At 31.0% G+C, this 26,731-nt stretch overlaps 2 protein-coding genes across 7 annotated transcripts in view; one reads left to right on the forward strand and one right to left on the reverse strand.

Annotated features, from left to right (window-relative positions):
* LOC134715600 (nucleoside diphosphate-linked moiety X motif 17-like) overlaps positions 1 to 26,731 on the forward strand; it is a 34,465-nt gene extending 7,734 nt beyond the window's left edge. Inside the window, exons 4-9 of one of the 4 annotated variants that reach the window (XM_063577887.1) lie at positions 3,954 to 3,979; positions 5,668 to 5,769; positions 8,029 to 8,270; positions 9,411 to 9,566; positions 20,905 to 20,931; positions 24,429 to 24,493. In XM_063577887.1, the coding sequence (XP_063433957.1) occupies positions 3,954 to 3,979; positions 5,668 to 5,769; positions 8,029 to 8,270; positions 9,411 to 9,564 (524 nt within the window). In that variant the 3' untranslated portion in view covers positions 9,565 to 9,566; positions 20,905 to 20,931; positions 24,429 to 24,493. Of the gene's footprint in view, positions 1 to 3,953; positions 3,980 to 5,667; positions 5,770 to 8,028; positions 8,271 to 9,410; positions 9,567 to 18,897; positions 19,667 to 20,904; positions 20,932 to 24,428 lie in introns of those variants that run through there. The other 3 variants (XM_063577886.1, XM_063577889.1, XM_063577888.1) reach the window with 3 other exon arrangements.
* Positions 11,291 to 18,907, reverse strand: LOC134715599 (uncharacterized). Of its 3 annotated transcripts, none has more exons than XM_063577882.1 (4): positions 18,765 to 18,907; positions 16,168 to 16,331; positions 15,018 to 15,163; positions 11,291 to 13,789 (listed from the first exon to the last, which is right to left on the reverse strand). In XM_063577882.1, exons 1-4 carry the CDS (start codon positions 18,898 to 18,900, stop codon positions 12,181 to 12,183), a joined length of 2,055 nt encoding a protein of 684 aa, XP_063433952.1. In that variant the 5' UTR covers positions 18,901 to 18,907; the 3' UTR covers positions 11,291 to 12,180. The 3 variants fall into 3 exon arrangements, with proteins under 3 accessions (XP_063433952.1, XP_063433955.1, XP_063433953.1); XM_063577885.1 differs by lacking the exon at positions 18,765 to 18,907 and adding an exon at positions 18,703 to 18,752; XM_063577883.1 differs by lacking the exon at positions 18,765 to 18,907 and adding an exon at positions 18,638 to 18,751.

Raw genomic sequence — 26,731 nt, forward strand, 5'->3', positions numbered from 1 at the left:
TAAAAAATGTGTGGCGTGACCTGGTCAACCAACCAAGATGGCCGCCACGGCTAAAAATAGAACAAAGGGGTAAAATGCAGTTTTTGGCTTATAACTCAAAAACCAAAGCATTTTGAGGAAATCTGACATGGGGGTAAAAATGTTTATCAGGTCAAGATCTATCTGCCCTGAAATTTTCAGATGAATCGGTCAATCGGTTGTTGGGTTGCTGCCCCTGAATTGGTAATTTTGAGGAAATTTTGCTGTTTTTGGTTATTATCTTGAATATTATTATAGATAGAGATAAACTGTAAACAACAATAATGTTCAGCAAAGTAAGATCTACAAATAAGTCAACATGACCAAAATGGTCAGTTGACCCGTTTAGGAGTTATTGCCCTTTATAGTCAATTTTTAACCATTTTTCGTAAATTAAAGTAATCTTTTACAAAAATCTTCTCCTCTGAAACTACTGGGCCAAATTAATCCAAACTTGGCCACAATCATCATTGGGGTATCTAGTTTAAAAAATGTGTGGGGTGACCTGGTCAACCAACCAAGATGGCCGCCACGGCTAAAAATAGAACATAGGGGTAAAATGCAGGTTTTGGCTTATAACTCAAAAACCAAAGCATTTTGAGGAAATCTGACATGGGATAAAAATGTTTATCAGGTCAAGAACTATCTGCCCTGAAATTTTCAGATGAATCGGTCAATCCGTTGTTGGGTTGCTGCCCCTGAATTGGTAATTTTGAGGAAATTTTGCTGTTTTTGGTTATTATCTTGAATATTATTATAGATAGAGATAAATTGTAAACAGCAATAATGTTCAGCAAAGTAAGATCTACAAATAAGTCAACATGACCAAAATGGTCAGTTGACCCCTTTAGGAGTTATTGCCCTTTATAGTCAATCTTTAACCATTTTTCATAAATCTAAGTAATCTTTTACAAAATCTCCACTGAAACTACTAGGCCACAATCATCTTTGGGGTATCTAGTTTGAAAAATGTGTCCGATGACCTGGCCATTCAACCAAGATGGCCGCCATGGCTAAAAATAAACATAGGGGTAAAATGCAGTTTTTTGCTTATAACTATGAAACCAAAGCATCTAGAGCAAATCTGACAAGAAGTTAAATTGTTAATCAAGTCAATATCTATCTGCCCTGAATTTTTCAGATGAATTGGACAACTGGTTGTTGGGTTGCTGCCCTCCAATTGGTAATTTTTAAAGAAATTTTGCCGTTTTTGGTTATCTTGAATACTATTATAGATAGTGATAAACTGTAAACAGCAATAATGTTCAGCAAAGTAAGATCTACAAATAAGTCAACATGACCTAAATGGTCAATTGACCCCTTAAGGAGTTATTGCCCTTTGTAGTAAATTTTTAACAATTTTCATTAATTTGGTAAATTTATGTAAATTTTTACCAAATATAGTTCTCTGTTACTAATGGGCAAAGTTCATGATAGATATAATTGTAAGAAGCAAAATCGTTCAGTAAAGTAAGAACTTCAAACACATCACCATCACCAAAATACAATTTTGTCATGAATCCATTTGTGTCCTTTGTTTAATATGCACATAGACCAAGGTGAGCGACACAGGCTCTTTAGAGCCTCTAGTTTTTTCAAACAACAATGATGTTTTCAAATGTATTGTACTTAAAGAAGGGAAATAAAGTTAACTGAGTAATGACATTTGAAAATTCAAAGAATTTGATTGAAAACTTTGTTCTAAAATGTGTACAAAATATGAAATAACAAAGAAGTGAGATAATAACAACAACAACAACAATACTTTATTTTAAGAGGGTTACACAGTTAGCTATATAACTAATCTTCCCTGAGGCCCTCGTAATGAAAAATCAAACAAAACACAAACATATACTAGTACATTGCATACATACATTAGCATAAAAAGTCAAGTGTGATAATAATGTTCAATACAACTTGATAAAATGTGATGAAAAAATAAACATGATGACATGATCAGTTTTTTATATTATTTATACAGCTAGGTTGATTTCAATAAATGATCTGTTATTTTGTATTTGAAAGAATTAATATTTGTAATATTTCTTAACGGTATTGGCAAATTATTCCACAAGAATGGTCCAGAATACATAAAAGATTTTTTGAATAATTCTGTTTTTGGTTTAGGGAGTATGAGGTTTCCTTGAACAGCATTTCTCAAGGGGTACGGATTTCTGTCTGAAACATAATGAAACTTGTTAGTAAGATATGATGGGGCATCATTATTAATACACTTAAATGTCATCACTAACTTATGATATTTTATTCTCTGTTCAACTGTCATCCAGTTTAAGTGTTTGAATAAGGGTGCAGAAGGAGCAAATGGGTCTGTTTCTAGTATTAATCTAGCAGCCCTCTTTTGTAATTTTAATATCCTTTTTAAACCCTCACTGCTACAACTACTCCACACTATACAACAATAATCAATAAGTGGCAAGATATAACCATTATAGAATAATTTTCTGCAGTCTAGATTTAGAAATTTTTTAATCTTTAATAGTAGATATAGTCTAGATGATATTTTTGAGCAGATCAAGTCAATTTGGGTTGTCCATGTGAGGGAAGGGTCAATTTTAATGCCTAAAAGACTTTCGCATGTGGAAGATTGTATCACTTGATTGTTAATAGTTAAACAACTCTCATTGTAATGTGGCATTGCTCTTAACTTCGTTCCAATAATCATATATTTTGTTTTATTTTTATTGATGAACATATTGTTATCATTGCACCATGCCTCTACACCATGTAAATCTTCTTGTACCTTTGACTGAAGAGTTTGATAACAATTACCAGAAAGATGTAAGGTTGAATCATTGGCATATAAATCAGTGCAACAATTTTTCATATAAATAGGAAGGTCATTGATGTATAATATAAACAGAAGGGGGCCTAATATGGAGCCTTGGGGAACACCATACTTGATATGAAGTTTTTCAGAATGAGCATTACCAATTTGTACTTGTTGAGTTCTTTCATTCAAATACGATTGAAAAAAAGAAACAGCAGTATTATCAAATCCATAAATTTCAAGTTTTTTACAGAGGATATCATGATCTACTACATCAAAAGCTTTCTTAAAATCCAACAGGACTGCTAAGTTGATATAACCATCATTCATATCCTGTATCCATTTATCTATGATATTGATAAGGGCAGTTTCGCAAGAGTGTTCTTGTCGAAACCCAGACTGTGCTGGGTGTAGTCGAAACCCAGACTGTGCTGGGTGTAAAAGATCTAATCTTTTAAGATATTCAAACAAATGTTTATATAGGGTTATTGCATGAATATTGGGGAATATTGTCCCGAGAAGAATTTTATATTGCACGAGCATGCGAGTGCAATCATATGTCCTACAAGGGGCAATATTTCACAATATTCATGCAATAACCCTTTTATTGTATAGCAATATAATATTTGAAAGTAAAAATTGGTGTACACTAATATTTTGTCGTTGATGACGTCATGAATTTTAAAGATGTATTGCACTAGTGCAATATTGGAATTTATTGCACGCTAACTTTTGGTTACTTTCTTTGGGAAATATTATATTGCTATACAATAATAAGTTTTATTAGATTGCCATCTACTGACACAAAAAATGATATCTACTTAATTTCTTATTTGCAAGAATCTTTTAGTAAGCCTTTTTGCATCAATTTTATTTCAAAGAAACATCAGAATCAACGATAGGACAGGATATAAAAAGACGACATTACTGAGAAGAGTTGAACCCTGAAATCTCAAAATTTTGACTATAAACCCCTTGAAGGTATAAAACAATGCAGTATAAGAGAAATATTTTAGTTATTGCTATGATCCTGCAATTATTCTGATGTATTAACAATGAAAATAACATTCATATAGCAACATTATAAATAGTGTTTGAGCAACAAGATTCTCTTTGTTTGACTAAATTCTATCCTATTTTTTTCCAGGAGGGCATATAGAAGTGAATGAAACTGTGAGTTACATTAGTATAACATAGAAATAAAAAATAAAAAATAAAGAAGTCCTTTCATTAGTCTGAAGTTTTGGCTGTCTAGCTTTTGTCTTTTTTACCATTGGTCCATCTTTCACCACAACATTTTCAACAATAACTGATGGTGATAACTAGACCTCTATCAATTTTGGGGTCAATTGGCCATGGTCAAGGTCATGGCAGATATTAATAGACTAAATTTGGGCTTTATTTAAAACTCCACATGTTAGAATTATCCGTAGGATCATACAAACAACTTTTACCATATATATAAATAACTGTCTTTTGTATTGCTTTATGTAACAATTATTTAACCATTGACATTTAGGTCACTATGTCAAAGATCAAGTTTACAGTAGCAAATGAAAGACAGTAATGGGGGCTGAAAGGGTGTTTTTTTTCTTTCCATTTGAACTATAATTTATGTCCAACCTTTACAAAACTTAGAATGAGGTAGACCCTATTAATTTTTAGTAAGTAGGTTAAAAATTGATAAAATTTTGGAAAAGTTTTGATTCTGGACAATTTATGCTATAAATTCGATCTTTAACTATAGCTATCTTTGGTTGATATAAACAAACCTTTGGTGTGATGACCCATATCGATTTTCAGGTCAACAGAAAAGGTTTACATAGCTGCCATATAATAAATAGACTGAAATATGGTAAAAGAGAATTATTTTCCACCATTTGACGTAAATTGTTGACAAACTTTACTGTATTCATTGTAGCACACGGAAGTTTTTATTCATCGATAGAAATATTTTCTAACTGTTCTAAAAATGATAACAAATAAGCTCAAACTTTCAGGGTTAGTCTTAGGCTTACCATGGTTTGTTTTTAAGAAGACAACAAGACTTTCAGAACAAATTTATTCGTTCATTGTGTAATCATACGTTATTTTGATTGAGTTAAGCCTTCCAATTGATATTTTATCGTGTGGTTTTCTATGTTGTGATGTTATGCTATTGTTTCAGAAAAAAGGGAGAAGGTTTGGTAGCATTAAAACGTTTAATCCCGCTGCAAATGTTTGCACCTGTCCTAAGTCAGGAATCTGATTTACAGTTGTTGTCGTTTATGTAATATAGACGTGTTTCTCCTTTTCTCGTTTTGTTTATATAGATTAGACCTTTGGTTTTCCCGTTTGAATTGTTTTACACTAGTAATTTTGGGGCCCTTTATAGCTTTTTGTTCGATGTGAGCCCAGGCTCCGTGTTGAAGGCCGTACATTAACCTATAAGAGTTTACTTTTATAAATTGTTATTTGGATGGAGAGTTGTCTCATTGGCACTCACACCACATCTTCTTATATCTATTAAATTTTTAATCAAAGCTCCAATATTGCTGTAAGGTCAGAACTTCAGAAACCACTAAGAATAATGGATTTGGTGTTTCAAGCATAAACTTTGTATTCCACAGAACTAAGTTAAGTTAAATGACAAAGAGTCTATAAGTTATTTGATTTAATTTTTAGCACTAAAAAAATTATAAGAAAATAATAAAATTTAATATTTTTTCATATGTCCGTTAAAAGTCTACTTTAGAATAAAAAAAATAACTATGCATACAAATTTTGTTGTTATTTTGATTATAATTTCTACATAGCTTTGTTTACAAAGCAAAATGAGCATTACACAGATAAATGCATTTTTCCTTTTTCTGTTTTTACAGTTGATAGAAGCAGGCTTAAGAGAACTAGAAGAAGAAACAGGCTTACATATTTTACCTTCACAATGTATAGATCAACAAGTAGATATTCTGGCTTTATGGGAGGTATGTAAAAAGTTATACTGTTTTCAAGGCTCATTATGGTTATGGTAGATGGAGGGTCTCAATTGAAAAGGTAGAATTTGTTCACACTGGAAATTACACAAAATGAAATGATGCTTTCTTTCAAGCTAAATCTTGTGCTAAATGGTCTGATTTTGTAAATGGGTTATAGATGGAAAAAGCGTTTTTTTTCAATAGATTGAACACTAAACAGTATAATTTAAAAAAAATAAAACACAAGAAGATAGCCTTATAAGGTGCTTTTAGAATATAAAAATTAAGAAATAATTCCTTCGTGTCATGCTCTATGCTCATATTAACATGGGTAGGCATTATATTTGTCGATATTTTACACTGAGCGTTAGCAAATACAGTATTTTTATAGGTCGAAGCGTACGAACATACCGTAGAGGAGTCTGTACATTACATTGCATATTAGATCAGTTTAAAAACTATGAGCAGGGTAAATATATGTTGTTTTATGAAAATATATAATAAAAGTTTATGCTAGCTGCTTAAATGTATACATTTTAAAGGATAACGATGGAAATAACGTTAATATCCACAGTAAGTTCCTGCGCATGTGTCAAACATATTTTTTATGCTCATTAGAACACGGCTTTGTTTTCAAAGCGTAATAAGGACGTCATATTAGAATAAGAGTTTGATGTTATTTAGTAACAAAATATGCAAAGTTTTTAAACTTAACTATCTGAGTTGTCTCTCTTATTTTAAAATTTTGCATAGTATAAAATTAGAAAAAAAGATAAGTTTTATATTAGTTGTAACTAGAATGACAGAATTGATTAAGATTGATTTAGGATGGTTTAAGATGTATTAATGTCCACAGTAATCTGTTGTGATGTGATTGTTGCAATGATGTTTACAGTCTGATTTAAATCAAACCTCTCATTGCTAACATTTTTGGGTGAAGATTGCATGAAATGTAGTAAACTCTATGGTACTTATTTGATATCTATACACATGTACTTCTTTTGATAGTTTAAAGAAAATGTGCATTGGACTATAAATATAAGGAAACAGCATAATTTTAATGTATCAAAATTTCATTCACTAAAACTGATGTGTAAATAGTTATCAAAGGTACCAGGCTTATAATTTAATACGCCAGATGCAGATTTCGTCTACATAAGACTCATCAGTGATGCTCAAATCAAAAAAGTTATAAAGCCAAACAAGTACACAAAGTTGACGAGCATTGAGGACCAAAAATTCCAAAAAACAGAAGTAAGAAAATGGTTACCTTATTTCAAACTAATTTAATGATATGTTTTATTTTTGATATTTATGTTAAATATAACAGTTGATTGACTTACTATACTTGTGCAGAAAACTTTTTTTTTGATTGAAAATTGTATAAGTAAAACATGGTATATGAATTTGTTAAAAAAAATAGGTTTATCAACAAAATATACAACCATGAACAAAGGAAGATTGCGGGAATTTCTCGCTACATTGAAGACCTGTTGGTGACCTTCTGCTGTTGTGTTTTTTTATTTTGGTCGGGTTGTTGTCTCTTTGACACATTCCCCATTTCCATTCTCAATTTTATAACTCAACTCAAACTTTTAAATTGCCTAACAAAATACAATTTAATGTTTTGTTTAAAGTTCACAAATTTGCAAAATGAAGGCAATCTTTACCCACTAGTGCTCACAAGCACCTTGATTTTATATGTCGCTTATGTAGATACAGGATAGTTATGATTTAAGTAAGTTAAGATGGAGTTAAATTATTGTCCTACAGCTCAATTGTTCAAGGGCTTCAAGTATTTGGATAGTATTACATCTTGCATCCTTAAAAATAATATCTTAATTTTATAATAGATACATGTACCAACATAATACAGGACTAAGACCCATCAATTTTTAAAGGGGGTCCAACCATATGTCCCTAATCAAGAACATTGATTGTCAAAATTAGAGGGAGTTCCTACCTGTATCTGCCAATGTAAGAAAAATATTTTTTTACACTTACTGTATAAAGCACTTTAAGGTAAATTTCGCATGATCAGCTATGGAACAGATTGATTTTAAACACGTTTGAAACTATTGTAATATATTTTTTACTATTAAAATCAAAAACACAAAATAAAGTATAAGGAAAGTTGTCCTTATTTCTTTTAGTGCCTTAGGGCATAAAAAATAAACATGGTTGTTAATACGATTAGCTTTTCATTCTTTTTATATTCTAAATAGTGGACAACTAGTGTTTCACTAAACCACAAAATCTGTTTTATAGTCAGTATTTCCAACAAAGTTAACCCTGGGACAGCCAAAAAGACATCATATTGTCCTATACCTCCATGCTAAGTTGATTTCAAATCTGACATCAGAAAAACTCAATCAGCAAATGAAATTATGTCCAAAAGAAGTAGGTGCTTGTGCCTGGTTGGATGTACCACTTGTGGAGGCAATAGTATCAGCGTGTGAGGAAACAGCTAAAAACCCAGCAGTAGGATCTCATATAACTACAGAAATCAAGTAAGTTTACTACCGGTAATTTAAAATATCTTTTTGCATACAGAGTTTGATCAAATCTCACAACATGCAAATTTGTAATGTTAAATTCTCTCTTATTGTAAGTAATATGATAACTATATTTGATATGTGTGTACCTTGGAAGGTCCTCATGCCCGTCAGATAGTTTTCACTTGACCTTGACCTCATTTCATGGATCAGTAAACAAGGTTAAGTTTTGGTCAAGTTCATATCTCAGTTACTATATGCAATAGGTCTACTTTATTTGGTGTATGGAAGGACGACTGTAAGGTGTACATGTCCAACTGGCAGGTGTCATCTGACCTTGACATCACTTTCATGGTTCAGTAGTTATAGTTCAGTTATTGTGTTTTGGTCTGTTTTTCTTATAATGTATGCAATAGGTCAACTATATTTGGTGCATGGAAATATTTTATGATCTATATGTCAGTCGCGCTGGTTTTTTTTTACCTTGACCTCATTTCCAAGATTCATTGCTCAGTGTTAAGTTTTTGTGTTTTTGTCTGTTTTTCTTAAACTATAAGCAATAGGTCAGCTTTATTTGTTGTATGGAAGAATTGTTAGCTGTACATCTCTGCCTGGCAATTGGTTTATCTGACCTTGACCTCATGTTCATGGTTTATTGGTCAATGTTTAGTTTCCTTGGTTAATGTTAGTTTATGTGACAGTTCTAATAAAGCTTTATATTTAGGACTATCAACATATCAATGATTATTAAAGAAGGCAGACATTTCACGTGTGCCCTCTTGTTTCATATTTTTTCATGTCTGAGCCTTTTATAGCAGACAATAGGGTATGAGTTTTTCTCATTGTTGAATGCCAAACAGTTGCCTGTAATTACTTACATCCACTTCATTTGAACTTTTGTCGATATGTAAATATGAATATGTTTGTTGAAAGCTGTTTTAGGCATCCCCAGCATTAGTGTAGAAAATGCAATCTGAGGAATACTTCATATGCCATTAAAACTAGGTGAAATGCTTTTGTTTATAAGTTGGTTCACATACAAACATAATTGATTGTTATGAATAAAAAAAGAAAAGCCGTATCAGCATTCTGCTCTACCTTGCATTTGGATCAAAATATATCAAATGAAATTTATATATAAGTTTTATTTTTCAGAGGTTTCATAATAAATGAAAAAGAGAAGCAAGAGGAGGCAATGCTACCTACACTGCCACTTATGACAGTTGCTGGTGACTTTTCAGATTCAGAGAGGGTCAGCACAGGGACCAAGTTTGCACTAGAAGAATGGCTTTCTATAAGGAAATTATGATGGTAATTATACAATTTTTTTTTGGAAAGATGTAAATGCGTGTAAATATCTTTTTGTGATATATTTTCTGACCAAAAAATATGTGTGAAATGGCTATTTAAGTTCGTCAAATTTAAAATTTTGACATGTTAATAATGATATCATAGTTACATCAACATTGACCACTCTGGTCCTATAATAAGTGTCCAGATTATATTAACCTGTCCATTTATCAATAGAATAAACATAATTTTGATAATCTGTTTATCGCTATTTTACCTGTGACGACGTGTCAATTTCATGTCAATTTCATTAGCAATGCCACATGTCTCCTTAGTTTCTAGCAATAATTTTCCATCTCAAGTGAGTAGCATGATATGAAAAATTATCACAAAAAAAGATCAAAGGAAAAATGCAAAAAATAACGATAAACTTGATAACCATCACTTTTTTGCAGTCATGGGCAAAAATACTGGCAAATTTTGTGTTGTGGAGGAATAGGATTACACCTGACATTCACAATCTTATTTTTGAATGCTTGATCATTTGTCAAGGTAAATGTGATGTCTTTCACCATCTTGGAGTGTAAAAATAGCAGAAAACAATCTGAATAAATCTGGTCTGAAATATGCAAATTTTAGCCAAGGAATGTAATTTGTAAGACTTATTATAGAAATGAAGAAAATATTCTGTACTCATGTGACAGTCTTTTTGCCTCTGTTCCAACTCTGGAAACTGTAACTCATTGGTTGTCGTTGATTACTGTTGTATCTGTTATTCATTTATTGTTTTGTCATAAATTTGGCTTGTGTTTTTTTCAAGTTTGAATTGTTTCACATTTTGTCATGTCAGGCGGCCCAGGCCTTCAGAGGCGGTTATAGAGGGGGGCTTTTCTGGGGGAAATTTGGTTGATTATATAGGGAATCATTGAAGAATGACCGGAGCGGGCCCCCTCTTAAGCAGTCAGTGGCCCCCCACTTATGAACATTTCTGGATCTGCCATTGGCCTTCAAATTATGGTTGACTATACTGTTTGGGTTTCACTAATTTTTGAAGGCTGTACAACAAATTGTAGCTGCTAAAATCCACTTTGTTTGTGACTGTTTGATATTTGTCTCATTGACAATCATACCACATCTCCTGTCCTATGAAGTGCAAAAATCAGTTGATATGGTCTTAAATCACAAGATTGGCATGTACAGGTAGCACAAGCAGTCTTCTAGATGATAACAAGTTTTCACTGTTAAAATAATTTTAATATGATAAAAACACATAATGTATATGAATAATTTTGTAGAACTATAATTCAATACATGATTAAAAATTTAGTAGTTAAGATAATTAAAAACCTCATAATATAATTTATTTAAAATTTAAAACATACAATAAATATTACAGTAGTATATACATTGAGTTACAATAAAAATTCAATAGTATTGTAAAAAGAAAGTAGTTGGCATTCGCATGCATAACTACTAATGGTCTCATCAATTTATTTTTCTTTGGAATGTTTGAAAAAAGTGTACTGGACAAATCATTATTTCCTTCATTCTTTCTTTTTTATTTTAGCTTTAAAGGCAGATGAGCAAGTTTATTATTGTAATATTTTCGTATTAAATTGTTATTTTTTCAGATGTAGGGGAGGTAATCATACTTTGAATATTTTTTGTCAACTTTGATTTGTTCAAATTAATGCAGAAAAATCTATAACAATTTTTTTGTTTTGTTTGTGATAAGTTTATAGAGTCTTTATATGTTCAAAATTCAGTATTGTATTTTGGTCAAAATATCAGCTATGATATTACATCAGGTACACAAAATTGATAACAACTTTCTTTTTAAAGCATGTTTTGGGTTAGTTTTTGTTCTATCTAAAATAGAAAAATTAAGCTTTTATATTTATAAATATTGACCCAAACAGTTAAAATTTGGTGACAATATACCTATTTCAAATTTAAACTTTCTTACTTTTTATGTAAGATACATTTTGTTTGAATTTAACAGAACTTTAACAAATGTTATAAACTAGAACTGCATAAATTAAGAATAAAGAACTGAATGAGAAATGTTTCATAAAATCTGAAATTCAGAATAGGAACTATTTACAGGTCCTGACTTTTTCTGAACATCCCATATAATCACATTCATGTAAATTATTTTTTTATTAAAAGCAGGTAGCATAATAAATAGCTTACAAGGGGGAGATAATTCTCCATTTGTACATAAAATTAAGCAATTTACTTACATTTCAAATTATTTCCATGCTTTAAAAAATTGAGTTGAAAAAAAAGTGGATATACATGCATGCATATGGTAAATACATATATTAACACTAGTACAGAAAGTATAATTGATCTAAACAACAATGTAATATACTTGAAAACCTATGTTAATTTTTCGGGTTCTGATGTGATCTACAGAAGAGCGAACTTGATGATACATGTATATAATACTTAGCTTTAACATAGGTATATTGACTAACTATAATATTTTGAGTCGATTTTGATGTTATATAATACCAAGGTATATTAAAATTATTAGGAGTCAATCTTGATGAAATATAATACCAAAGTTTTACATAGGCATATTTGAATTTTTTGGATTCAATCTTGATGATAAATATTTCATACCAAGCTTTTACATAGGTATATTTGCATTATTTGGAGTCAATCTTAACTTTTTACGAACAGCTGAATTAGCAGTCATTGACAGTTTCTTTGGTTTAGTTCTGTTCAGACTACCAGTAGTATCCAAACTCTGGTTAGATAGTACTGGATCTACTAAGCTCAATTCATGATTGTACTGTACAGGAGTGAGCATATGAGGGGTAAAGTTTCCAGATGGTCCAGCTTGCATAGACTGGGTTGGAGTCAAGAAATGTGTATTTTGTTGAATGGATGTTGGTATACCTTGAGTATGTAAGAAACTTTGTGTGTTGAAAGTTGAGGCAGAGATATGACTGTGATTTACTGTGTGTGATGTTACATTATTATGGTCACACAGTATATTTTGATTTGGAATGTTTGTTATATTTTGCATTGGTATTCCTGTGAGAATGGAGAGATTTCTTCCATGCGTTTGAGGTTGGTTCCTGTTCAGTGATTTCATGACTATATTGTTTTGTGTTGTAACTATATTTTGTGGCTGGTTTTGGTCAATTTGTACTCCACCTCTGTTTACATATACATTTTGTGTCTTTCCATTTGGAAATACAAATTCATGAGTGTATGGGAATGCTGATAGTGCTCTGGTATTATGGTACATGTTCATGTGACCTTGAATAGGCTCTGAAATAGGTTGAAACTGGTGTTCAGTCACTGGTTGATTTATTAATGATAAAAAATCATGAGATGCTGGTTTCCTAGTCATTGAAACATTTGCCGGTGTGAAGTTCAATTTTGGTGTTGAGTGTATTGGAAATCGCAGACTTGGTATCAGTGGTTCATGTTGATTAAAATAATGTAAATTTTCTGGTATAGTATTGAAATGGTCAAGATCAAATCTAACAATACTATTATCTGATCCAATGAGAGAATGTTGATTATTTTCATGCATTGTATCGTTTCCTGCATAGTGGTTGTATTCTTGAAAACTTTGTTGGGGTTTAGTTTTACCACCAGCTTGAACAGTTGTTGGTTCAGCTGTTTCTGGTACCCAATGACATTGCTGTTGCCTTGCAGTATACAAAGGGTTAACATTACAATGAACATCTTTACTGGTTCCCTGTGTAACAATCTTTTGCAATTTCAGAGAAGGTACAACAGGACAAATTGGTGCCTGCTGGTTTACATGGTTTTCATACAACATTGGTAAATTGGATGTACCAGTATAAACAGATGACGATGATAACACATTTGTGTTAGTTGTCATTTTGATATTTGAAGATGGTACAACTTTTTCTCTCATGTTGTACAAATTTTGTTCTGTCGTCTGCTTGCTGATAAACCCTGGTAATTTTTTGTTGCTAGTGACCTGGTTTCCCTGGGTACCACTTCTAAACCTATTCATCAAGCCTTCAGCTACATCTCCAACTGCTTCATTTAGTATTTGAGGGACAGGTAATAAAGTTGAACATTTAGGACTGCTGCTGGTTCTGGAAGAAGTAATTGGAATTAACGTCTTAGAACTGGGTAAAACTGGTTGTTCTGTAGATGATGGTATCTGTTGTGTAGAGATACTAGCAATATTGCTAATACTTGTCACTGTTGATGTATTACTGGTCTGATATAACTTAACAGTTTTCTTCCTAAAACAAAATTGTATTTTAAAGTAATTTTGTTTAATTCTACATTGAAAATTGATAATTGATAATACTGCCTTTAAAATTTAATGGCAACTAAAGTAACTTTTGCTTTTTCAGTATATATATATACAACTGAATTTCATTATTTGTTAGCTTTTCTTTACAAAAACCTTTCTCAGAAATGAATTGTAGATGCAGTCCATATGTGGGATATGTATTTCATTGGCCTTTTTAATATGAATGAATGTTTCGATTATTAAAATTTAATCTCTAGATTTAAAGGAAAAAACCAAATCATTTAACATGTAAAATAAACACATGTCCGACGCACTGGTCAGAAACCAAAAGATTTGAGTTGTAAGTCTTCACTGTTAACATTTATAAATTTAAAAAAAAATTGAAACTTTTTAAGAAAATATGCATTTTAACCATGTTTGAAAATGTATTTTATAATCATTATGGGAAATAAAAAAAAAATAATAAAGAGCAGAATAAGTATCTACAGGACACCATCCTTGCTTACATGTTTAAATTTTATGTTTAGTGAACCTTGTTAAAAATGGGTAAATGTTTGCTAGTTAGAAATAGTCGCACAAATTTAGATACAATTAAAGCTAAAAAGAGTAGAAACAAGAATGTGTCCAAAGTACATGGATGCCCCACTGGCACTATCATTTTCCATGTTCCATGGACCATGAAATTGGGGTCAAAAGTCTAATTTGGCTTTAAAATAAGAATTATCATCTCATAAGCAGCAAGTGTACTAAGTTTCAAGTTGATTGGACTCCAGCTTCATCAAAAACTACCTTGACCAAAAACTTTAACCTGAAAATCCCACTTTCATTTTATATGTTCAGTTGACCGTGAAATTGGGGTCAAAAGTCTAATTTGTCTTTCAAATTAGAAAGATCATATCATAAGCAACAAGTGTACTAAGTTTCAAGTTGATTGGACTTCATCTTCATCAAAAACTACCTTGATTAAAAACTTTAACCTGCGGACTAACGAACGAACGGACGGATGAACGAACGGAGCCACAGACTAGAAAACATAATGCCCCTCTACTATCGTAGGTGGGGCATAAGAACCTGATAAATGGTTCACACAATGGGTAATAACTCCTTAGCCTTAGGATTTAAAATGATTCCCTAAAATCTAGAAATACCTGTATTTTTAATTTGAAATTAAAAAGGGGAGATAATTTATAAAATATTTCACCAATATTCCTTACTTTTTTAGTTTCAGTTTATGATGTGTATCATCTTTGATCTCAGAGACTCCAATATGATCTACTGCCATCCCATTAGGTAGGAATGATAGGAGGTACTCAGCTAAGTCTGGCTGGTCAGTCAACAATAGCTCTATATATCTTGTGGTCTGTAAATAAAATCTTGTTATTAGTTTTTTCTTTTCTTTTTATTTATTGTTTTGAGAAAAAATTACCAACAAGACCAGATCTACAAGTTAAACATGGGAAAAAACTGCAGTTGACTTGAAATAGCAGTTATTGTTTTGAAATGATGATTCTTTGAAAGGTTTACAATACTTTTTAAATTTTGGTATTATAATTGTCCTGTCCATAAAGTACTTATGAAAATTATGTGTAATCTTAAATCAGTCCTAAACAGAAGTCTGGTCTTTGACTTAAAAGTCTGCCCGTTGACGGAAATAATATATGGACAGCTGTACTTTTGTTTTCCTTCAAAAATAACACAAACTGATTGATCATACACAAGGATGACAAATGCATATTACCTATAGAACAAAGGCATGATGATTAATTCAGTGTGGAGGGAAGAGAAGCTATACAGAAATTGAGGTCTTCTCAATTAATAGTATAGATGTATATTATTATTATTATTCTTTAGTAATCTAATATACACCTATCTTTAATTATTTTTAACATATTGACAACTGAACTAGTATATATTTGTTTAGGGGCCAGCTGAAGGACACCTCCGGGTGCGGGAATTTCTCGTTACATTGAAGACCTGTTGGTGACCTTCCGCTGTTGTTTTTTCTATGGTCGGGTTGTTGTCTCTTTTATACATTCCCCATTTCCATTCTCAATTTTAATAATGGTATATATTTTCATTAAATCCATTAGTAGAACTATATATCTCTAGTAGAGGTTGAATAATTCAATACATAAATTGAATGGTGTTTCCTGCACTACTGCAGCTTTTGAAAAAGGCAATATAGCTTTTTTACTCTGAGGGTTCTCTTTCATTAATTCAGTCCTGACCCACCCTTAAGGGCACCATTAATATGGGCGTTGAAAATAATATTTGGTTATTTATTTTCATTTATAGTTAAATACATGTATGTAGTTTTAACATTTGAAATTATCAGTTGGTATTATTAGAATCTTTGTGTTTTACCCTCTTTTTGTTTTCTTCATCAATAGGGTCATAATCTCCAAGAATTCCTAGTATTCCCTGATAAACTTCTTTCTTTTCCAGGTAGTTAAACTTGATCATGTTCATCAAGGCTGTAAAAGGTACCAACTCATGTCTGCTTATAGTTTCCATCCTGTGTAAAATCCCTGAAATAAAAAAATAAAAATATTCAAATAAAGGCTGTCTGTCAGAAATTTGCAAAAAAAAATGATTTTGAAAGGAAAAGGTATCAGGCTACATTTGCTCCTTAGTTTTGTTCAAATAAAATATTTTAAACCAATTGGTTTTTTTTCATTTATATTAACAACAGTTTCTCACACAAAGATATATAGAAAAAAAGATGTGATATGACTGCAAATGAAACAATATCCATTTTAAGACCAAAGAATCATGCCTATCAACAAAACATACAATATAAAACAAACTATTAAAATCAGTTTGGGATTGCTTGCAAAAGTAAAATCACAAAAATACCGAACTCAGAGGAAAATCAATTTCGAAAGTCCATAATCACATGGCAAAATCAAAAAACAAAACGCATCAAAAACGAATGGACAAGAACTGTCATATACTGATTGATACAATTGATTTGCCCATACATGTACCATTTCTAAGCACAAAAAAATACAAAAAACACAAAATACAGATGAAAGAATTACTGAAAGCTAGCTCAAATATAAAAATAAGGAGATATGGTATGATTGCAAATGTAATAACTATACATTGTGTAAGACCCCATACCAATAGATAGGGTGGGTCCGGGATTCGTATGATCCCCCCTTGAAAACAAATAAGCACTGGTAATAAAGTCAATGTTCAGATTGAATTGTGACTGTTAAAGTTGAATTTGCGAATCCAAATAACCCCCTCTTTAAAATTTCTTGTTATGGGCCTGGACAAGAGTGGCACATCTCTCTGAGGAGCACAGAACCAATAGCTATAAACTATAAACTGTAAAAAGGCATACACCACAAGCACAGGGGACACTTTCTACTGCATACACTGTAACACATCTCAACTTTAGTTTAAACAATACAATAGTTTATTTCAAAAAGTGCACAAAATATAATTATACAATATTAATACAGGGATTCGGAAACAAGAAAAATTTATACAAATCTCAACTTTGAGAGTCGGATCCTGCAATTATTTATCAAAATAAGGAGATGATGTCTAATGTACATTTAGACTTAGTCTACTATTATATTAAATGAATAGATCATGTTTTCCAAGACCAAAATATTTTCAGTACACTTCGAAAGGATAAGCCTATTAAGGCCAAAAAATTTACATGAGTATCTATCAATCATATATGTTCCTACATGAACAAAGGATTTATACTGTTTATACAGTAACTGAATGTAGAGAAATCCTTGAAGAATCTTGAAGAAACTTACTTTTTAACTTAAAGTTAAACTTAAAGTCATATGAAACGAGTGACCGGTGAAAAATAATGTTATTCCAATTCTCCAATGCATACAAACATTATAAACTTAGTCTTCTGTGCAGGTTTTTAACTTTTTTTTCTGCATAAACTTCGTTTAATCGTCATTTTGTTTTCAATCGGTTAGTGTTGTTGTGAAAATATGGCAGGTAATTAAAGTTCGTGTTTTGAAGCCGAAGTTTAACGATTGTCACTTGTTTGTCAACAATCCACAAAAAAGCATGGATATTGAGCACATGTTTAACATGTACAATCAGATAATAGTTTATTTTAAGGACATCCATGCCAATTGCGATCACTGGATTTTTACGAGATGGGTCACGCTGAGGTCACTTTGCATACGGAAAATATGTCGGGTTAATTGCTTCCTGGAAGCAAGCAATATTAATTAAGTAAACTTATTCTAAATATGAACAAATTAAAGAATTTTCTTCAGAAAAAAGTATATGTACATAATTAAGTTTTATAATGAAAACTATCCGTTGAGTTATAAAAAACATGTGCATTATTTTTTTTAATTTGAGATGAGTTTTTTATAGTCCAAATAATTATGACGTCTTGAAAGGCTATTATAAATTTTTTCTTTGACGACGAAGTAAGGCGTCAAAGAAAAAAATTATAATAGCCTTTCAAGACGTCATAATTGTCGAAGTAAGGCGTCAAAGAAAAAAATTATAATAGCCTTTCAAGACGTCATTATTATTTGGACTAAGTTTCCTATGACTTTAGAGTCAATAGAGAGGGAGGGAAGGAGGGGTCCTGATCCCGAAATCCCGGGCTTAAAAACACGAAATCCTGAAATCACTGGCTTAAAAACAACATAATCCCGAGGACCCGAAATTCGAAAAAAGAATTCCTGGATCACGAAAGGGTCAATCCCGAAATCCCGAGCTTAAACACACCTGTTCCCGGAGTCCTGATATAAAAGGTCCTATCCCCCTCAATAAAGATCCTTAAAAATCATAGAATGTTATATTTGTATTAAAGTTTGCTGATATTCTTGTATACTTTAGTCAGTTAGGATAATATTGATAATGTCACTGTATGGTTTGTTGTTATAATGATGCAAATACTTCATATTTCGAACCCTAAATTCATAAGTAGGCGGGAAATAACTTTAAAAACAATGAACAACCTTTGCAGTTCCTTCCCTTTAACGCCAGACGGCAGTGCGATCTATGAAAATTATCAACTTCCGTATCGAATGACGCCAAACAGTAAAGAGGGTAATGTTTGTTAGAGTCATTCTTGAAGTAATTTAAGCATGTCATGTGAAAACTCCATTTTGCTGTGCTTGTAAACAATTGATAGAAAATGTCTTCCAAAAATACAACAAATCCACCACCAGTTCCGCCTCTGGAATTAATAAATGATTCGCCGGATTCAAGTGATGGTGAAACGGAGAAACAGGAAAGTCGGACAGACAATTTAGAAAATCCGAGTAACAGAGATATTTCTCCAGAGTCGGGAATCGATCTTGCCTCTCGTGGATCAACGGGAGTTACAGAAGAAAGTGAAGACACGATGAGAACAGAAGAAACAGATCGAACTATTATCCCTCCAAATGAATTATTTAATTTTGATTTAACAAATCCAGATGATGTTATGAAAATGTTAGAAAATGTAAACTTATCAGATGAAGATACAGATGTACTGTTACAGGAAGCTTATAATGTTAATATGAAATTAAAAGAAATATTAAGGAGACAAGAACAAGCCGGTGGCAAAATGAACCAAGCAGATATTGCTAAACTAAAAGGTTCAAATACTGTAGTGGTGCCAGGACCTGGTAAAAAAGGTTCAAGTTCAAATTCTCGGGTTGGTTCAGCTAAAAGATCTCAGTTTGCTAAAGCAGAACCACTACCACCCATAAGTAATGGATCTACACCTAGTTCAAATATGAGAATTCCATCGGCTGTATACAGCGCAAAGCTTCATAGAGCACCTGCACCACCTTCAGCCTCTCAAAGTCAGAAAAGACTTGCATTGTCATCACAAGATAAAAGAATGGGTTCCAGAAATCCATCTGCAGCAATGGTTATTATCATTTAAGTTTTTTAACCCAACTTTGCACTCCATTTGTTTATGATTTATTATCACGATTATGAAAAGATGTGTTATAAAATTATGAATAGGGACATGTTTACAAATGTATTTAAAAAATGTGAAAGATGTCTACTATTACAAAAAATATATCTTTGACAAACCCCCCATTTCAAACCTCTATTCTATCGAATGTCTACATGAGTACATTTGTATGATACTGATTGTTTATTAAAGCAATTCTAAGTTCTTAGCAATAATTAATTATGAGGATCACTTTATGTATTAAAGGATAATTATGGTTTTCTGTAAATAAAAATAAGTTGGTATTGATCGAGCTAATACATAAATAATTGTGGGATTTGTATTTTTTTCTAAGCACTAATTGCATGATTTGCTTAAGCTTGCAACTTGAAATCCAGAAAAAAAATTGATACCATTCGAAAATGTACATCTGTTCATGTACATGTATTGCTTATAATTTGAATTAGTACTTATTATTTAATTCTCTGTCTGACACATAAAAACATGCAGTATCTATTAGCTGATTATAAAATTAAGAAGTAATTGATGCAAGCTATACTTTATTGAAGTTTTAACATGGGTAGGCATTATATTCATGATTATTCTTGCCTGAGTGATAGTGAGGGCTAAAATAACACGAATATAATGCCTACCCATGTTAAAACTACAATAAAGAATAGCTTGCATCAATTATTTCGATTCTGATTAGAACAATTAAGGTGATTTCTATGTCCGATGTGTATAAGGGTAAAGCGATTGTTTGTAAAGAAGGAAACAGCTGGCACTGTGATTTTTGCAACACATTACAGTCATAATAAATGAATGAGTAACAACATGTGCATCATTTAAGAGTTTGGAAAGGTTTTTTAAAAGTTAATGAAATATATTAAATGCATGCCAATTTGATAAAATTCATTATTCTGCAGTAGTCAATATATACGCATGTGCAAAAAAAAATATTGGATTTAGAGCATGGGTTTATTTATAAAGCAAATGAAACACGTCATATTAGAATGGTGTACAATATAAATTGCTAGAAAACATGAAAATTTAAAATTTATAGGCAAATTACTGAATATATATCTGTTCTCTTAATCTCATTTCAAAATGTGAAATAAGATTGTGTTTCTTACATGAAGAAGAATGTATAGCTAGGAAAACTTATTTGAATGAAATCTTTTACTACTTAGATGTGGATTTAATTTCAGGATTATTTGTTATAACATCTATGTCAGGTAGGCTTGGAATGCTTTAGCTTTTTGTCATATATATATTTGTATGCATTAATGTCACTAAGGTGGCATAGAATCAAACAGACTGATTTTGGTGTTCACACGGCTTAAACTGTTAAAACATGATATGTTATTAAAAGTCTTGCATGGAAAGGAATTTCAAATTCAATAATTTTAACATGAATGGCACAGTAGAAGAAAAAAAAATCAAACTATTCACTGCTTTCACTGTTTGTGGATTTGCTGCACATAGAAATTGAAGGAACTTTTAAAATGTGAATGCATAAGTAGCATGATTTTTGCACATAGGTTACTGGTTCGTGAGATTCATTATCATGGACAGGGTATGAATAATTTTGTGTTTTTTATGTTTCTCTCTGACATTTCTAGTAAATGTTCTACTTATTTGTAAGATTTATGGGAGTTTTAAGCATTACCTCAAAGTAGCAATTTGTCTATTATACATTTGTAGGGCCTCATTATGATATTTTTGATCTGTGTAATACTACACAGAAATAGTTGCTGGTCAGTTCAAGTTATTTTTCCTAATGCAAGATTAATATTATAGCAGACATTATAACTCATTTCTAAATCTGTTTTTATTCTTGACCCATAAGTAATAAGGTTAAATGCTTGACAAGCTTTGTAAATTTAAAAACACAATATATAATTATGTAGACATTTAAATCTAATTAAACCTGACAATTATCATGTACCCTTTTTTAATTAAGTGCAGAATATCAAAGTTAAACAGTCAAGCTTCATTCTTAAATGTCAGTTTGAACATTTTTTCTCACCACTTTAAAGTAAATAAATAATTCCTAAACAGTTTTATACAATACAAACAGGTAAAGTATCAATAAAACCGATATTAAAGTGATTTTATGGTATCATGTATTTAAATTTATTCTTTCTTATTTAATTATTTGGAATAACCATTTATAGAAGGATACATGTTGATATTAATACTGGGATTATATTTAAATGATTTTTCATCTACACTTGGTTTCCCCTGTACATGTACGGTAGTTCTACTTTCTATGGAAGATTATTACTATTGATCCAGGAGAATAAATTTGGATAAATGCCTAGTTTCAAAACACGATTTTGTTTACTTGTATACGTATTGTAAATACAAATATGTGTTGTGAATATCAAGATGTACTTGTCGAAATTTAGCAGTTAAATCACATTTATTTAGAGTACAAGTATTTAAAGTGTGATACATACATTGTACATGTACAAACATATGTATCAAACTAAAAAATAGTTGATAAGTTGAAACGATTTGTATTCATTTAAGACTGTCAGTGCATATATATACATTTGTAGCTATTTAACAAGTTTAAAAAATAAAATTTTGTTCTGTTATTGCCAAAAATCGAAATATAAACAAAAATTTCAACTTGAACCATTGTCAGGTTGTCTTATTGATTAAATGTCCAAATGCATGTGCAGCTTCTTTAATTCATTAAAACTATGTATACATTCATCTTTATCTTCATCTGACTATCATGAAGAGAGGTTTGCTTCAGTTGGATTTTTAAGGGCTGTCCGCCTGATAAAAGGTGAACATAAAAAAAAATCAGTCACAGTGATGCAGACCAGGAACTTCTTAAGTTAAGTTGTCAGAACACTTCATCCCCCTTTTACCAGGTATTTCACTTAATATATATATAGATCAGTGGAAAACCTAAAATGGCAAATTTCAAATGAAAGAATATGTCTTCCCTAAAAAGACTTGGCAAAATGATTGAACAATACAGCTGAAGAACCATTTTTTTTTTTAATGTATGAAACCAAAATAGAACTTTTGAATTCTAAATGCCCTTCATGCTTTATTGTTTTTGTTTCTATAATTACAAAACATGGAGAAGATTGAAGGATAAATGGGCAAAGTTTTAAGATATGGCTTATTCCTGAGGTTTCTTATCTGAAAAGGGAAAAGTTGATGGTTAAATACAAGATAAAAAATTGAGATAATTATATTGAATATACAATTTTTTCTTGATTTATAGAATTTTGGGAATTATTTAAAGCTTTTTCCTGCTGTTAAACTTTTATCTCTCATTAATTTAAAAAAGTATTTTTTATCAGTAAGAAAACCCCAAAAAATGCATGGTCAGAAGTACTAGTGGAATGGTAAAGGGAAATGAAACTTCCTAGCTGGGATAACTTAAAATAGCTTGGACACTTTTATTTAACTTGTGTTGAAATTTGGATTGTATCGTTTAAGTTGTAAAAAATAATGTGGTTGTTGGGCCAAATCATTAACCAATAGCCAAGGAAAAAGGTGTAAAAAACTTATAAATTAAAACTTCAGTGCGAGAAACAAATAATCTTAAGTAGTAATGGTATGTTTACTAACTGTATATCATCTGACACCATGAAGTATGCTTTTTAAATTGTTATTTGGATGGAGAGTTGTCTCATTGGCACTCACACCACATCTTCCTATATCTATTTAAATGTTTGAATGGGATGAAATACAGTTTTATCTTTTTTTGAGTCCACTGTTGCACTTAGAATATCTATTATCGCTATTTGTGCATTTTTCCTTTGATCTTTTTTGTGATAATTTTCATATCATGCTACTCGCTTGAGTTGAGATGGAAAATTATCGCTAGAAACTAAGCATGCACGTGGCGTTGCTAACGAAATATATATGAAATTGACAACGTCGTCATAGGTAAAATAGCGATAAAAAGATTATCATTGTTCATCTCAACTCGATTGCCTTTCTCGCTTTCGTCGTCCCGGCTCAAGTGAGAAAATCAATCTTGTTGAGATGATCGTCGATAATCTATAAATATAGTATTATGATAACATTTTAATTTACAAAAAGTAAAGTTGTACCTAGGCAACCTTAAGAGAAAAGAATTGTAACTTTTTTTTGCATAACACTGACATTTTTATAATGAATTATTATTTTGCTTTGAAAAGATATCTCTTATGCTTTATGTTTTATGTTCAATGGGAGAAACATGTAAAGCTCAGCCACCTCAGCATATGACATGGTGTTCAATAGTTGTTCATCAACTGAATCGCTAGCCTTTACTGGCTTTAGGAGGGTTTGAATCCTGCTCTTGGATGGATGATAATTAGCTCCAATCTTTATTCTTAAATGACTAGGATTCCGCGGTGGATTTAGGGGGTGGCCTGGGGCCCTCTCAGGCATTCAGAGGGCACCCTCTTATGAAAATTTCTGGATCCCCCACTGGGATTGTCAGTTATTCTGCCAAAGATTGTGATTCTTCCGTGGCACCATGCACTCTTGCTTCCTCCGCTAAATAAAGAATTGACAGCCACAATATAGCTAATTATATTTATCTATCAGTCAATCAACATAAGAAAAAAAGATATAATTTTTATCAGTTTTATGATGCAGACTTCAGCTTTTTGCTAGTACATGTACAAAGATTCACTGTATAACTGGAATATTATAGTTTTAATTTACATAGTTTATAAAAAACAATTGAATATTCATATTATATTTTCAGCACAAATCAAGAAACAACAAGAAGGCTACCCCAGTATCAACAGCTGAACGTCCAGGTTGGGATGACCGTTTTATGTACTAATACATCATAGGAAAATTCCTCTACTTGATTCTAGTCCAGTTCCAGATCTGAAGGGAGCCAGTGGAATTGACAACTGAAAATGTTTGCCATACTTAACTTATTATAATATAATAGTGCTGATCAGTTGTAAAATATGTTCTTGTTCTGGCTAAATAACAGTATTAGTTTCTTACTATTTCAAAAATTCTAAGCTCTGCTTCTTGTGAATAAAAATCTTACAAATATGAAATACAAAATGTAGTGTGAGAAATGAAAACATTCTCTTGAACTGAATTGTCTGGAAGAAATTGTATTAATGGTGATGAAAAGAAACTTTTAAAAAAAATATTTCTGTTTTTGTACAATTTATATGTTGTCATCAGATAGTCAAATGTTTATTTTGATAGCTTGTGAAAAAACTGCAAAATTTGCCTTATAGCTTCCATTATTGCAATATGAACATTGTACAATGATATTTAAAGCTCATGATAAGGATATATATTATTTCATCCTGCAGGTTATTGCTGTATCAGCCATAAAACTGATATATTGAAAACATGTGGGATAAAATTAAGACATATTTCTGATATTTCTCAAAAAGAAAACAATTATTATTACATTGGGTACTTTTCTGTACAATTAATGCATTTATTCAACCATTTTTTTCACAAAATTAATATGATTTATTGTAACTTGAACTGTTTTGGTGCATATATTGGGAAATGTAACTAAATACTGCAGTAAAAATATTTTTTATTTTTATATTAATTCTATCTTGTTTGTTAATACTGATGCTTTCCAGACCACCTGGACACAACTATGTTGAGTACTTTTTGATTTTGTGAGCTTGCTATATTTTTCTGCAGAAGCGAAACATTATTATTGAAAATACTTTTTTATTTGTCTGTAATTAACAGATATTAAATGGACTTAGTTTTTTGTGTAACTTATATTTAAATACAGTCAGTAGTTAAAAATAACCAATAACTTTGTGAAACCTTATTTGAATGTGAAACTTTGACAGAACCTATTTTTAGATCAAGAAAAAAACTTACAATTATTTTTATGAATAAATGGAATTCATTTTTGAGTCACCAAACAACATATATATATCAATTATAGACTGACATCAGCAAGTTTACAGGCATGTCTTCTGGCTTTAAGCTCTGTCCATTTGTACAGTATTCATGGTTTTATGGCATAAAATTGACTTTTTTTATTAAGGATGTATTCTTCTGACGTTTCAGACATTTAATGTGCACATTACCAATGCATCCAACAGCTTGGAAAGGGGAAGTAACTTTGATTATTACTATGTAAACATGGAACTATATCTAGACATGATAGAACATATTTTTAATTTATTTATGTACAAAGTAAATTGATGAATCTAGTCTTGACTTTAAATAAATTTCATATATATAAATTGTTTAAGTTTACTGTTATCACTTGTTAATATCATATTTCATATGTGCAAATTCAACCTGACTTTTCATTATGATAAGTTATACACCAAATTTATGTATTGTCCTTCAGATGAGATGTTATAAAAAAGGGGTGAGGGAGCAATATTTTCTTTTAATTTCTTTTCTTAACTTTCAATTTCAAATTATCCATTTAAAAATATACTCAAATATTTGTAAAACTTACACAGGCTCATTGAAACATCAAACAATTGTCAATCCTTAAAATAATATTGAATTCAAGACAAAAAATGTGAATTTTCTGTTAGAACCTTTTTCTAGCTATTAGTAATAGTATAGAATTCTATTCCAAATATGAAAGACAATTTTTTAATCAAACTGTCTATATCTTTTAGGAGCAATTTTGGTAAAAGTTTATTTTGAATAAGTTGTGAAAAATGCATGCAAGTCTTTGTAAAATCAACTGCTTTATTCAGGCAGATGATAAAATCAGTCACAGCTATACATATATAATTTATTCAAAAATGTTTTAATTATTATTACAAAAACTAAATGAGCTTTATCTAAAATATGTTGCTGTTGATGCCATTAATGCTTCTGTAAAGGTTTCACAAATTGAACAAAAATACTGACTTGCAATATTTTTTATTGTGTTTAAGAATGTGAGGGTTCTCTACTTTTGTGATAGTTTTGCTAAACCATTTTGTAGCAATTGATGTTACAATTGTCATGTTATCATTTATGGCACAAAGTTCACAACATTCAATATATTTATTACACTGTGATATTTTTGTCAGAAAAATAAAATTTACTGATTTA

Source organism: Mytilus trossulus, chromosome 4 (genome assembly GCF_036588685.1).
Source record: "Mytilus trossulus isolate FHL-02 chromosome 4, PNRI_Mtr1.1.1.hap1, whole genome shotgun sequence".
NCBI classification, from domain to species: Eukaryota; Metazoa; Mollusca; class Bivalvia; order Mytilida; family Mytilidae; genus Mytilus; species Mytilus trossulus.

What these genes read in the sequence shown, in the direction of transcription:
- LOC134715599 (XM_063577882.1), bottom strand. Translation starts at nt 18,900, where the DNA reads ATGACATGCTTAAATTACTTCAAGAATGACTCTAACAAACATTACCCT. An exon ending in AAAGGGAAGGAACTGCAAAG is followed by an intron (nt 16,332 to 18,764) that starts GTTGTTCATTGT and finishes TTTTTATTTCAG; the next exon opens with GGATTTTACACAGGATGGAA. An exon ending in CATAAACTGAAACTAAAAAA is followed by an intron (nt 13,790 to 15,017) that starts GTAAGGAATATT and finishes ATTTTGTTTTAG; the next exon opens with GAAGAAAACTGTTAAGTTAT.